Source organism: Aspergillus undulatus (genome assembly GCF_047715775.1).
Source record: "Aspergillus undulatus strain CBS 261.88 unplaced genomic scaffold BDV17scaffold_10, whole genome shotgun sequence".
Classification (NCBI taxonomy): Eukaryota; Fungi; Ascomycota; class Eurotiomycetes; order Eurotiales; family Aspergillaceae; genus Aspergillus; species Aspergillus undulatus.
Genome location: NW_027396614.1, coordinates 180,106 through 192,982, shown reverse-complemented (window position 1 = coordinate 192,982; position 12,877 = coordinate 180,106). Strand labels below are relative to the sequence as shown.

The 12,877-nt window shown below is 52.2% G+C and overlaps 6 protein-coding genes across 6 annotated transcripts; 3 read left to right on the top strand and 3 right to left on the bottom strand.

Moving 5' to 3' along the window:
- Positions 1-54: 54 nt before the first annotated feature.
- On the top strand, positions 55-2,287 carry atg15 (triglyceride lipase ATG15). The gene is made up of 2 exons (XM_073757092.1): positions 55-301; positions 363-2,287. The coding sequence occupies exons 1-2, from the start codon at positions 104-106 to the stop codon at positions 1,971-1,973; spliced, it is 1,809 nt and encodes a 602-aa protein (XP_073618160.1). The 5' UTR covers positions 55-103; the 3' UTR covers positions 1,974-2,287.
- On the bottom strand, positions 2,275-4,011 carry fgaCat (catalase easC). The gene is made up of 3 exons (XM_073754455.1): positions 3,907-4,011; positions 3,803-3,855; positions 2,275-3,750 (listed from the first exon to the last, which is right to left on the bottom strand). The coding sequence occupies exons 1-3, from the start codon at positions 3,926-3,928 to the stop codon at positions 2,320-2,322; spliced, it is 1,506 nt and encodes a 501-aa protein (XP_073618159.1). The 5' UTR covers positions 3,929-4,011; the 3' UTR covers positions 2,275-2,319.
- Positions 4,012-5,096: 1,085 nt separating this feature from the next.
- On the bottom strand, positions 5,097-5,781 carry BDV17DRAFT_14938 (uncharacterized protein). The gene has a single exon (XM_073754454.1). The coding sequence runs from the start codon at positions 5,664-5,666 to the stop codon at positions 5,301-5,303; it is 366 nt and encodes a 121-aa protein (XP_073618158.1). The 5' UTR covers positions 5,667-5,781; the 3' UTR covers positions 5,097-5,300.
- Positions 5,782-7,808: 2,027 nt separating this feature from the next.
- BDV17DRAFT_256587 (putative MFS alpha-glucoside transporter) lies at positions 7,809-10,347 on the top strand. Its single transcript, XM_073757091.1, has 2 exons — positions 7,809-8,774; positions 8,846-10,347. Exons 1-2 carry the CDS (start codon positions 8,451-8,453, stop codon positions 10,229-10,231), a joined length of 1,710 nt encoding a protein of 569 aa, XP_073618157.1. The 5' UTR covers positions 7,809-8,450; the 3' UTR covers positions 10,232-10,347.
- echA (enoyl-CoA hydratase echA) lies at positions 10,348-11,618 on the bottom strand. Its single transcript, XM_073757090.1, has 4 exons — positions 11,379-11,618; positions 11,159-11,296; positions 10,525-11,067; positions 10,348-10,470 (listed from the first exon to the last, which is right to left on the bottom strand). The coding sequence occupies exons 1-4, from the start codon at positions 11,512-11,514 to the stop codon at positions 10,421-10,423; spliced, it is 867 nt and encodes a 288-aa protein (XP_073618156.1). The 5' UTR covers positions 11,515-11,618; the 3' UTR covers positions 10,348-10,420.
- A 343-nt stretch (positions 11,619-11,961) lies between these two features.
- On the top strand, positions 11,962-12,741 carry BDV17DRAFT_288864 (Rer1 family protein; the record flags this gene model as incomplete). Its single annotated transcript, XM_073761508.1, has 4 exons — positions 11,962-12,030; positions 12,113-12,230; positions 12,296-12,598; positions 12,662-12,741. 4 exons carry the CDS (start codon positions 11,962-11,964, stop codon positions 12,739-12,741), a joined length of 570 nt encoding a protein of 189 aa, XP_073618155.1.
- Positions 12,742-12,877: the final 136 nt, after the last annotated feature.

Below are 12,877 nucleotides of genomic sequence, written 5' to 3'. Positions count from 1 at the left end.
TCACCGATAAGTCCGGGCCGGATGACCGGACTCGAGCCTCTATCGGCCATCTGCGCCTCTTTCTCCTTTCCCTGTGTTTGTATTGTTATCATCGCCTCCGATCATGAAACGACTTCAGAGGCGGGTGAGGAAACGCGACTTGACGAACATGGGCTTTGTCACCCTGCTGATGTCTCTTGCCGTGCCATCTTACGCATCCGCTTATCACCCTGTATACTTCGGGTCGCAGGACTCATCGCCATTCCTCCCTCCACAAGTTCCAATAGGCAATACCCCCTCTCTCTCTGGGACGCATGTACTTGTAAGTTCATGTCGGAGTTTGGATATCGTGCAGGAGTACTAACTTATATGCTTATCTGTAGTCCCTCCGCCACATCGTTCAGCGAGGGGCTTATGAGTACCCCGAACTCCACAGAAGGCTGGACATCAAACCACACACCCAACTCCGAACCGTTTCAGAGGATGGAACAGAAGATTCAGAACCCGTCAATCTCAACGTACCACTCGTCGCAACCTCCGAACCTCTCACCATTGAGCGTTTGAAAGATCGACGCCTATCCGCGATCGAGGAACACTTAGCAGCGGCAAGGAACACTGAATCAGCGGTCACGCTTGCATCATCAGCATGGTCTATGGACACCGTGGCAGGTCCTAACATCACGGACAGGCAGACGGTTTTGACCTTTGCCAAAATGACAGCAAATGACTACATCGAGGTACCAGGGACTGAAGATTGGCAGGACATCAATGGTAAACTCAACTACTCCACAAGCTTTGGCTGGCAAAACGATGGACTACGCGGCCATATATACGCGGATGACACGAACAGCACGATCGTCATATCACTCAAGGGAACATCTCCCGCGCTCTTCGATGGAGTTGGGACTACTACCAACGACAAGGTGAATGATAATCTATATTTCAGTTGCTGCTGTGGGCAAGGCGGGTCCTATCTATGGCGAGAAGTCTGCGATTGCCAGAAGTCTGCCTTTAATGCCAACCTGACTTGCATCGTGGAAGCAATGAACGACGAGAACCGATACTACCGTGCCTCACTGGACCTGTATTCCAATGTAACCGAGCTATATCCAGACGCAAAAGTCTGGCTGACAGGTCACTCTCTGGGAGGTGCTATGGCTAGTCTGCTTGGGTTGACGTTTGGACTGCCTGTCGTCACTTTTGAAGCTGTTCCTGAAGCACTCCCTGCCGCTCGACTAGGTCTACCGAGTCCTCCAGGCAATGACCCAAATTTGCCCCAAGCGAGAAAGTACACAGGAGCATATCATTTTGGGCATACCGCAGATCCCGTTTATATGGGGACATGTAATGGTGTGAGTTCGGTTTGCACATGGGGCGGTTATGCCATGGAGTCCGCCTGTCACACCGGCTCGATGTGCGTCTACGACACAGTCGGAGACAAGGGATGGCGCGTTGCAATTGGTACGCATCGTATCAAAGCCGTCATTTCAGATGTTCTGGAAGTATACGACGATGTGCCCCAGTGCGCGCCTGAAGAGGAATGCTATGATTGTGAGTTGTGGAAGTTCTTCAAGAGCAACGGCTCCGAAATAACTACAACGAGCTCGCCTCCGACATCTACTTCGACGATCACCTCAACCAGAACGACCACTTGTAGAACACCTGGCTGGTGGGGTTGCCTCGACGACAGCACGACTACTGATCCTCCTACAACGACGACGACAACGACGTCTACATGCAAAACGCCAGGTTGGTTCGGCTGCAAGGATCCGACAAGCTCAGTCACAACCACAACTGAAGCGCCCACAACTACTACTACAACCTGCAAGGATCCAGGATGGTTTGGCTGCCGTGACCCCACAACTCCCACCCCGCCACCAACCTCCGCACCTCAAACTTCGACTTGTGAAACCCCAGGGTTTTTCTGGGGTTGTCATGACACCGAGACTGCTGTCAGCCATGTCATCACGCCGGCACCAGCCCTACCCTTTTGAAGTCATGTTCTCCTGAGCTTCATTCTGTTACGACTATCTACGACCGCGATCCCTTTACTACACTGGGCCTATCTTTTAGGTAATCTTTGATTCGACTGGCGTTCCCCGGAGTTAGGGCTGCATTGTATACACCCACATCGTTACACTACAGTACCAGGAACCCCAGTTGGGACGCCGCGGGCGGTTTCAACCCAAAGAAATTCCCGCCCTATCTATCTAGCATACATAGCATTAGATGAGCACTATAGTAAACCACAGCAACTTGACTTTGTCATTGTATATGTAACCCAACCTCAAATCTGATCTGATATATACAAAGTAATCCGCACAGCCAAGCACAAGCAAATTACAACTTCGCCTTCGCATCCCCAGCCTTCGCCTCAGTAGCCTTCTCAATCCTCGCCCCCAAATCCTTATTCACCCTCCGGAACATACCATACGTCGCCTGCCGCACCTTCGGATGCGCATTACACAGATGCCCCGCAACATTCCCCACAAAGTTCTCCTGCTGCCCAGGCTGTCGCCCAAGAACATTCCAGAGCCCATTCGCCTGCACAAAGTCCTCATCGGTAACAGGCAACTGCTCGGTAACAACCGAGCCCGCCCACTTCTCGTGTTCCTGCGACGCCTTGACGGGCTTATACTGCAGCGGGCGGAACGTGGACGGGTAATTCGGGTTTGCGCCGTGGTTCCCGTGCACGCTCATTGCGCCGTCGCGGTGGAACGGCGTGAATGCGCGCAGCGGGCAGTTCACGGGGATGGATTGGTAGTTTGGTGTGCCGAGGCGGTGCCGGTGTGTATCGGGGTATGAGAAGAGGCGGGATTGCAGGACGGGGTCGGCGGAGGGTTCGACGCCGGGAACGAGGTGGGAGGGGGAGAAGGCGGCCTGCTCGACTTCGGCGAAGTAGTTTTGGGGGTTTTTGTTGAGTGTGAAGCGGCCGAAGCGGCGAAGGGGGACTTCGGATTGCGGCCAGACTTTGGTCAGGTCGAAGATGTTCCAGCGGAATTTCTCGGCTTGTTCGGGGGAGAGGGTTTGGACGTAGCAGGTCCATGAGGGGTTTTCGCCGCGGGCGATGGCGTCGAAGAGGTCCTGGGTGTGCCAGTCGGGATTCTCGGCGCTGAGGCGGGCGGCTTCGGCGTCTGTGAAGGTCTTGTTGCCTTGGTCTGTCTTCAGGTGCAGCTGGACGTAGTTGAAGGTTCCGTCGGGCTTGATCCACTTGTAGGTGTGGCCTGAGTAGCCGTTCATGTGGCGGTAGGAGTAGGGCGTGCCGCGGTCAGAGAAGAGGTGCATGACCTGGTGGACGGCTTCCTGGTGGGTGGAGAGGTAGTCCCAGAACATGGTTGCGTCTTTGAGGTTGGTCTGCGGGTTGCGCTTCTGGGTGTGGATGAACATGGGGAACTTGCTGGGGTCGCGGAGGAAGAAGACCGGGGTGTTGTTGAAGACCCAGTCCCAGTTACCTTCCTCGGTGTAGAACTTGCAGGCGAAGCCGCGAGGGTCGCGAGCGCTGTCGGGCGAGCCCTTCTCGCCGCCGACGGTGGAGAAGCGCACAAAGGTCTTGGTCTTCTTGCCGACGCCCCTAAGCATGTCGACGACTGTGATGTCGCTGATGTCATCGGTGACTTCGAACTCGCCGTAGGCGCCTGCACCTTTGGCGTGGACCACGCGCTCGGGGATGCGCTCACGGTCAAAGTGGGAGAGGAGGTCGATCAGGTTGAAGTCCTGGAGGAGGAGAGGACCATTCCGGCCAATACGCTGGGATGCTTGGGGGTCCATTACCTATGCATGTTACTATGTCTCCATAATTTGATTTGGCGAATTATTGACTTACAGGACAGCCATTGGATGTGGTGTAGACCGGAGTCTCATTGTAGCGGTAGGTCTCTGAGAGGGGTCAGAAACAGTCTGATCAAGGTTGCCACCAAGAGAACTTACTCTGCTCGTCGTCTTGACCCATGATGGCTGTATGTATGAAGGAAAGGTTTGCGCTAATTGGAGTCGAGGAAACTTGAAGACACAGGGAGGCCCGGAGGGGGTGCGGGGATTTTATAGGTATCCTGCAGCTCCAAATCGTGGTGAGGAGACAGAAAAGATATGCCAAATGTAAAACAGCACTAAAAATTCTATACAGACTGCGGTGGCCAATCAACGGACCCGAAAAGGTCAACCTTTGCGCCCCACCATACAAACGGAAGGCCTTTCCGATCTCTCGGTGTTTTCTGTGCTGTCAAATGTCCCCCGAGCACTGCGGTCTTCAAGCTCCCCCGCACTACATCGCGGAATGCATCGTCATCGACTGGGATGGTCCAGGTCTCGGCGGAATCCAGATCGTTTCCTCGGCAATCGGAGATTTCCGCGGACATCTTCCGCTGTAACACTATCTTGATCTTTATTGAAGAGGATAGGAATTGGTATGAAGTCTTTCTTACTCATTTATTATTGCCTGCTGTGATATCGGGAACAAGCGAAGCACTCGAAATATCATACTGAACTTCTTGAAGAGCTCGACCGGATCTGCTTCCTCTTTTCTCGTAACAGATGCGAGATCGGAACCGTTCCCGGCTCGCATCTTCCCCAAATCAGGCAACACTCGCGCTCGCCAGCCCCCAACCAGACCGATTTTGTTGGTAATCAGGTCGCTTCTCATGCATGATCGGCAATTCCAGCCTCTGCGCTTCGTTATAAAGACGAGCTGTCTGGCCTGTTCCACTGACTAAAAGCTCCACCACGTATCCATCCCCGGCAACCTTCTCCGCATCCCCAGACACTTCGGCTCCGTGGCCGTGTGCTTGCCAGCCACTGTGGGAAAATGACTGAGATTTTGGTGCAGTCACGGTTCACTTCGGCCAATATCCATGCATATCGAGAATCCGATTTTTTTTTCGTGGATTTTCCGCCGTGCAATGAACCCCTCTCAGGCATTCTCGATGGTCTAGCACAACCGAGATCGTTGGAGACAGCCGAGTATTCCTAGTAATGGACTGCCACTAGTAGGAAGCTACTCGGCCCATGGTTCTGCCAAGGCAAGGAACACCTCCTGTGCCAACAGCTTATTCTTCATATTTCGGTGCCGATGCGTATAGAAAGCCGAGATCTGTTGACGCTTGGGCTGCCGCTTCTTCTCGGCTCGAGCAAGATTTCGGCTTCGACAACCGGCCTTCAAGCTCTCTTGTACCGACCAGGCTCAGGCATCAGTGACTAGGACGGGTATACTGTTGGCAAAAAGCAGGGGGCGCAGGGACCGCGGATTCGCGTTGGTTGCTGAACCCAATGTTGTGCCAAAGTCGTCTCATACCTAGATAGTGAGCGTGCGGGGAGGATCCAGTCCTTCAGGATTCCCCTCCTCCCCTGATTCCAGGCTTCCCACCAGAATACGCACCCTGCGAAACTGCGCCCACACCCGCTTCTAAGAAACAGATGGCAGGATTGCGACTCGCATGGGTACCTGATTCTCTTCGGCTTGACTTGGGCCAGGGTAGACATTCGTGGCTGTCTGAGCCTACCGCAACAGGAAAAGCATCATAGCGATCGAGCATTCGACGTAACTGTGCGTAGCAGGTGTGCTCAACTGACTCGTGAATCTGGGTCGTTGACATTTCGAGCAGCAGCATGTAGATCAATACATCAACAGGTTGAGAGTGACACTGAGAGTGACACCGCCGGCAACACCACGACACTGTCGAAACCGAGCTCATGATGAGTGTGCTTATTCGGGGTTCCCTCCTGTATCAAATCAGTAATGCAGTCGATAGGAAATCCCACTGGTAGTCTTTGAAGCTTTTTCTTAGCATTGAGCTATCTTCCCCATGGTGTGATAGACAAATGTGGAGAACTGATACGAGATATGATGTGGTACAGGGTCCTGTTTACAAGGTGACGTCATCAGGTACTTCAGGCACCGTATGTCACCACTATCTCGAGAACTAGATACAGTGTTCACATTGTAGCACGCGAGATGCGAGAATTTTGCATGTCCTTTTGGGCATCAGGGCTGTGCTCAAGCGTCATGGTCTTTATCAGACTACTCTCATCTTCGAATTGGTGCAGGTCAACATATCATTATGACTATTTCAGATCACACTATGGTCAAATTGAGCACTTTTAGGAAACGTAGCATTATTGATCAATCTAACAGTCTATCATTATTTTAAAAAATGAATGTAACAGCAGCATAGTCCATAGCGCAACACAACAGTTTGTCTCAATAAATCTGCATGCTAATATAATTTTCGCCCGTTGCGAAATATGAAGAGAAGATAGAGCCGTTAAATTCCGAGCTGGAGGTCGGCAGAAACGTAATTCGTCGAGGTCATAACATCGTCAAAGTGTAGTATCGTCAAGGGTTTGCGTCGTTTACCGGAAGCAGCTGAAGCGACCGAAGGAGATACGGAAGGGAGCGCGGCGGGCGCCATGTTTGTCGACGATGACACCACCGCCTATGTTGCTCTAGTTAGTTTCGATCTGTTGTTGAATAGGAATCTATCCAAGGGTGTACTAACCGGCGTGTCTGCCGCCAAAGTGCTTAGTCCACATGAGACCCATGTTTATCGAGCGTGGTTTGTTTGTTGTTCAAATGAATCTTCTGGTAGACTTCGGTGTTCGTTTTGTTCTTGAGGATGCCTTTGTTTGTGATCAGAGCTAGAAATTCTCGAGATGTGTTGGGCTTAAATAGGGTGCTGATGCAGGGTCCAAGGGATAAAGATGGAAACCGGTTGTATGAAAGTGACGTGTGCCAACAGGGAAGCTTGGACCATGACTTCTTTTGTGGTCTCACACTGCCACAGTTTGCGAAACAACTGCACCGCTAGTTGGTCCTGGATCTGCAGATCGGACATTTATGCAGATCGCGAGCTGCTGTTGTTCGCTTCTAGAATTCGATTAGGTTCTCAGTGACGCTCATGCGCCACAACAATCAGGGTCGATCTACATTGAAGGCCCGCGATAGACAGACCCTGAGATCTTGATTGCGACATCCTGGGGAAATGGGATACCAGAAGTGCTACGTTGCCACTGCGGAGAGAACTGCAGATATCAGGGTGGTCCAGGGAGAACAAGATCTGTAGCAGAGGTTCTCATTGAGACATCCCAAGCTTCATGGCGGATTGTGGATGGATGGATATAGACGCAGCTATCCATTGAGGGCCGGTTCGATGGTTCTTATTCTCCGTGTCAAGCATTCGAGATGCAAAGCCAAGGGCCCTGTGGGTACGAGCAATAGTATACTAAATATTTCGTATTTGAGCATGTGGGGTACGGTGCCCTTCTCTTTGCTCATGGAACGGCATGCAGAACGATGCGAGCGGACTGATTCTGCTGGAAGGTGGGAGAGCAGTCACAGCGTCAAACAACTTTGGATGTCCTGTATGGGAAGTCCCAGTTCCTGATCCAGTACCCAGTCCGAGATTGGCAGATACGAATGGCCCAGAGTATGTCGTCTTGGACCTTCGACCGTTGTTCCAACCACCAACCCGAGCTCTTGTAGTTATTAGCCCTTGGCCTCAGATCCGTATTCCATTATAAGCTGTCGAAGTTGGCTCACGACAATAGATTCTCGACCAGGCAGACCAGTTTGTGGCCGGGTTGCGCCGCTGCGACAGTCTCTCATGCGTTTATAGACGAGACTTCGTTTGGTGAAAGAGATCTCTGGGCTTGAAACCAATGATCTTGGCCCTTGCTTGCAGCCCGTAGCATCAAATGATCAGCAGAAATAGCCTGTCACCTTCAACACAATCGTCGAGACACGAGAGAAACTTGCATTGCATTTATCAAACAAGCCGACGATAACCGAGTGCTGTCGACCGGTCCCTTTTTTATACCAGAAGTGCCTGGAAGCGCTTGGAAAAGCCTTGTGAAAATATGGAACGGTCGAGGTCAGCAACGGCGGGCGATTACTGAGACTCGAGCTTGGCCGGGCTGGGCTGTTCCGATTGCAGGCATCGCGCGCTGAGCCTGCGGCAAGCAGCTGCCGAGTCCATCATGATTTCTTATTCCTCCCCTCCCATGCTTAGGGTTCTTATGACCATTCCTGCTAGCATGCAACCTTGTCTTTTGTGTATGCAAGGTTGTCAGCACGTCCAATGGGCGATCTTCGTTCGACCTCCCACAGCTGATCCGTGAATCTGGACACCACTAACGGCTTGGCTGCAATCCCCTCCATGGTCAGTGCCAAACGGCCAGTGGTCTATTCCCCACAAACCCTAAGTCTCGGGATATCACCTTCAGCTGCGTTATGCTCTCTTAGTGCTAGCGTCGCGTGCTCTTTTCTTCTTTTGCGGACGTTTTGCCGCTCGTGCTCGGGAGAAATCTTTGCGAAGGTGGGCTAGAGCCTAGGGTGGACCCTCCCCGAGCCCCCGCCGCGGACATAAATCTCTACCGGGACTGTCTTTGTGGTTCACCGTTCACCTAAAGACAGCCCGCCAAAAACCACCCCTTTTCTTCCTCTGTTGTTGGACACTCCCGCAGTGTTGGGTTTCCTGAAAATGGAGTCCTCCACGGCTCAGGACGTGATTGCTCCGGCTAAGGACGAACAGTCTCAAGGTCACCAAGGTCAACAGAACCCGGCCGCTCCGATGGCCAAAGTCATTGAGAATGCAAAGGCGGCAGCCCAGAAGGAGCAGAGCATGAGCCTGCTGCAGGGAATCAAACTTTACCCCAAGGCTGTCATGTGGAGTGTCATCATATCAACCTGCATTGTTATGGAAGGTTATGACATTTCGCTTGTCAACAACTTTTACGCCTTTGAACAATTCAATCGGAAGTATGGTGAGATGGGAGTAAACGGAGAATATCAAGTTCCTGCGCGGGTGAGTACTGCCCAATTTTTAGTTTCCAGATTTCGATTCAATGCGTAACTAACCATTGGATGACTCCTTAGTGGCAATCCGGCTTGAGTAACGGTGCATATGTCGGCGAAATCATCGGTCTTTTGCTCAACGGTTGGGCTTCTGAAAAGTTCGGATACCGCTACACTGTCATGGCATGTCTCATCCTCATCACCGCCTGGACAGCCATTTTCTTCACGGCTCCAAACGTACAAGCTCTTCTGGCAGCTGAGATCCTCGCTGGTATTCCATGGGGTGTCTTTCAGACACTGTGCGTCACCTATGCCTCCGAAGTATGCCCAGTCGCGCTCCGAAGCTACCTTACAACATACGTGAACTTCTGTTGGGGTCTGGGACAACTTATCGGTGTCGGCGTGATTCGGGCTATGATCGGCCGTCAAGATGAATGGGCCTATCGTATTCCGTACGGTCTTCAGTGGATGTGGCCGGTACCATTGTTTATCGGCATCTACTTAGCACCCGAGTCGCCTTGGTGGCTAGTTCGAAAGGGCAATTCTCAGAAAGCTAAAAAGTCTTTGCTGCGTTTGACGAAAACAAGCCAAGAGACCGATTTCAACGCGGACGAGACAATTGCCATGATGGTACACACCACCGCTTTGGAGCAAAAAATTACTTCGGGCGCTAGCTATCTGGACTGCTTCAAGGGAGTAGATCTACGTCGCACAGAAATTGTTTGTATGGTGTGGGCTATTCAGAACCTCAGTGGAAACTCGTTCTCCAATTACTCGACCTACTTCCTTCAGCAAGCAGGACTCGAGGACTCGGCAGCATATTCATTCGCAATGGGACAATATGGAATCAACATGGTCGGTGTCTTCGGAGCATGGTTCCTCATGGCGTGGGGTATCGGCCGCCGCAAGCTCTATCTTTACGGTCTATGTGGTCTCTGCGTTATGTTGCTGATTATGGGTTTCCTGGGCCTAGTTCCAGAATCTCATCGAACTCAGTCATCTCTGGCAACCGGGTCAATGATGCTCATTTGGGCGTTGTTCTACCAATTAACAGTCGGGACCATTGCATACTCACTCGTTGCAGAGATCTCTACGCGTCGTCTGCAGATCAAAACCGTCGTCCTCGGCCGAATCTCTTACAACATTGTCGCCATCATCTGCGGTGTTCTAACACCTTACATGGTAAACCCAACCGCCTGGGACTGGGGAAACTTTGCCGGTCTTTTCTGGGGAGGGATTTGCTTTCTCTGCATCATCTACACTTTCTTCAGGGTTCCCGAGCCCAGTGGCCGCACGTTTGCCGAGCTAGATGTTCTCTTCGAGCGCCGGGTGAGTGCTCGCAAGTTTGCAAGTACGCAGGTCGACGTCTTTGATGAGACCGTTGAGGGCCGCGTAGTCGAGAACTACCAGACCCAAAGACAGCGTCCAGATGACCCAGAGAAGCAGGCTCAAGCTACAGTCTTCTGAGCTTTCCGTCGGTCATTCTGCCCTGCTGGCCATTATCAAAATGCATAATAACACTAATGAATGTACATATACGTTACGAGGCAACGAATGCATCTTAATGATGCACTGAATATAATAATAATTTTCAATACAACAGCATGGACAGTCTCTTACTATATGCGTATAGATTAACAGCGCTGTCTGGATTGCTTACTCGTGAGACCACTCAGGCTTCTTCTTCTCCGCGAAAGCAGTCATACCTATCCTCGTCAGCACAACTCTCCTCCCTTAACAGATGAGATGAGAAAACCTACCAATCTTCTGATCCCGACTCCCAAACAACCCATGGAACAACCGTCTCTCATACTCAACCCCCTCCTTAACCCCCAGATCCTGACTCTTATTCACAACCTCCTTTGCCGCAACAGTCGCAACCCGACTATACCCGGCAATCGTCTCGGCCGTCTTAACCGCCTCAGCAAGGACATCATCCTTACCACCCTCCACAACCCTCGCCGCAACACCCCACTCTCCCGCCTCAACACCACTAAAGTTCTTCCCCGTCAGAATTAACTCCATCGCCTTACTCTTCCCAATGGCGGCAGTGAGACGCTGCGAGCCTCCGGCACCGGGGATAACGCCGAGTTTGATCTCGGGTTGCCCGAATGTTGCGGTCGCCGTGCAGTATAGGATGTCGGCCATTAGGGCGAGTTCGCACCCGCCGCCGAGGGCGTAGCCGGAGACTGCGGCGATGACGGGCTTGCGGATGCTGGTTAGGTGCGACCAAGGGGCTATGAAGTTTTGGCTGTAGGCGGAGGAGAAGGTTAGGGGGGCCATTTCTTTGATGTCGGCGCCGGCTGTTGTTCATTCCATCTCTAGTTAGTATAACTTTATAGATAGAACTGGAGAAAGAAGGGAGAGGGGGAGGTCGGGCCCAGGCGTGCGTACCAGCAAAAGCCTTCTCACTTCCGGTGAGGATAATAGCGCCAATCTCTTTGTTTTCATCGTACTTGGAGAGTGCATCGTTGAGCTCTTTGAAGAGCGGGCTTGAGAGGGCGTTAAGGGCTTTGGGGCGGTTGAGCGTGACTGTTGACGGCAATTAAAGAGGGCACTTTTGTTTAGACGCTTGATATGCGGCTTGCTGATGTGCTAGTGAATGTATACGTACTTAGACCGACGCCTGGCTTTGGCGTTGAGGTGAGGATGTGCTCATAGCTCGGCGAAGCGGAGGAGTACAAGCGGACGCGGGCAAAGTAGGTGGTTGTCCGCGGGGAGACAATTCGGAGGGATTGACGGGCAAACATGGTGATATGATGACAGGATGCGAATTGAGAGATAGCAGCAAACAGCAGTGTTTTGAAGCTGCAATGGTCGATGATGCAAGGCCGAGTAGATAGACGGAGCTCCGGCAGGGACGGGCGATTCCCCGCATTGCCGACGCAAACCGCCTGAGCTTGCTCCGAGGTAACGTATCACGTGGGTCTGCCGTTACATAAGCTGCCATGTCCTTAAGAAGACTAGCGTCCTATGTGTGGCGCAGCACTCCGGTGTGGCTGCGGGTTCCCAAACAGGCCAAGCTGGAGTTCGCAATCGGCCGGTATTTGGAAAGTGGACAACTTTTGCACATCGCCTCCATCACGACTACCCCGGGTTCCAAGTTGCTGGTGTTGAAAGTGCGCTTCCTACAATAATTTCACCTGCACCTGGTTTCCTCTTCTCTCTCCTCTCCTAGACCCTACTGAATTGCCGCAATGGATGTTCCTGAGCCCGAGCAGACGCCTTTCACGGCCGTCTCCGCGCAGACCTCGAAGATTGCTAGGGTGAGTTATTGATTCTTCCCATGTGATAAGGCTCCGTGGAGGAAACAGAAGTGGATATGAGCAGGGCTAATGGTTCCTCCAGCAATATCAAACCTACCTTGACGCCTCGACGCCATTCACAGCCTACCGCTGGATAGGCACCGTCGTACTTCTCCTCGTCTTCTTCCTGCGCATTATCTTCGCTCAGGGGTGGTACATTGGTACGTGCCTCTACACGTTACTGGCAGCATCCATCAGGATCACGACACTAACACACCCGCTCCAGTCGCATACACCGTCGGAATCTACCTCCTCAACCTCTTCCTCCTCTTCCTGCAACCTAAATTCGACCCCTCTCTCACACAAGACGAGGGTCTTGAAGACGGCGATGCAGGCTCCCCCAGTCTCCCGACAAAGCAGGACGACGAGTTCCGCCCTTTCATCCGGCGTCTTCCCGAGTTCAAGTTCTGGCACTCCGCCACGCGCGCCATCGCTATTGGCTTCCTCTGCACTTGGTTCACAGTCTTTGATATCCCAGTCTTCTGGCCTGTTTTGGTGGTCTACTGGATTCTGCTGTTCATTTTGACGAGTGGGTCTTTCTACTCCTCGCGCTTGAGTCTTAGAGAGGAAGCAATGCTAACGCAATGTCTAGTGCGCCGCCAAATCCAGCACATGATCAAGTACCGCTACGTGCCTTTCTCGTTCGGAAAGACCAGATACGGCCGCTCATAGACACGGATCGGATCAAAGGCCTTCCCTTTTTCTTTCCCTAAATCACCTGCACCTTCCCCCTCCCCTTATCTGATGAAATGACGGTACGGAGGACTACATGCGTCCTCCCTCATGCATGAATGTACTTGGACATTTT

Excerpts from the sequence above, each read along its gene's own strand:
- echA (XM_073757090.1), bottom strand. The coding sequence starts at position 11,514 with ATGTTTGCCCGTCAATCCCTCCGAATTGTCTCCCCGCGGACAACCACC. Across the intron at positions 11,068-11,158 it reads AAGTGAGAAGGCTTTTGCTG|CCGGCGCCGACATCAAAGAA; the intron begins GTACGCACGCCT and ends AATGAACAACAG. Across the intron at positions 10,471-10,524 it reads GAGTCGGGATCAGAAGATTG|GTATGACTGCTTTCGCGGAG; the intron begins GTAGGTTTTCTC and ends TGACGAGGATAG.
- BDV17DRAFT_14938 (XM_073754454.1), bottom strand. The coding sequence starts at position 5,666 with ATGAGCTCGGTTTCGACAGTGTCGTGGTGTTGCCGGCGGTGTCACTCT.
- BDV17DRAFT_256587 (XM_073757091.1), top strand. The coding sequence starts at position 8,451 with ATGGAGTCCTCCACGGCTCAGGACGTGATTGCTCCGGCTAAGGACGAA. Across the intron at positions 8,775-8,845 it reads AATATCAAGTTCCTGCGCGG|TGGCAATCCGGCTTGAGTAA; the intron begins GTGAGTACTGCC and ends ATGACTCCTTAG.
- fgaCat (XM_073754455.1), bottom strand. The coding sequence starts at position 3,928 with ATGGGTCAAGACGACGAGCAGA. Across the intron at positions 3,856-3,906 it reads GGGTCAAGACGACGAGCAGA|AGACCTACCGCTACAATGAG; the intron begins GTAAGTTCTCTT and ends GACCCCTCTCAG. Across the intron at positions 3,751-3,802 it reads CCACATCCAATGGCTGTCCT|GTAATGGACCCCCAAGCATC; the intron begins GTAAGTCAATAA and ends TAACATGCATAG.
- atg15 (XM_073757092.1), top strand. The coding sequence starts at position 104 with ATGAAACGACTTCAGAGGCGGGTGAGGAAACGCGACTTGACGAACATG. Across the intron at positions 302-362 it reads TCTCTGGGACGCATGTACTT|TCCCTCCGCCACATCGTTCA; the intron begins GTAAGTTCATGT and ends GCTTATCTGTAG.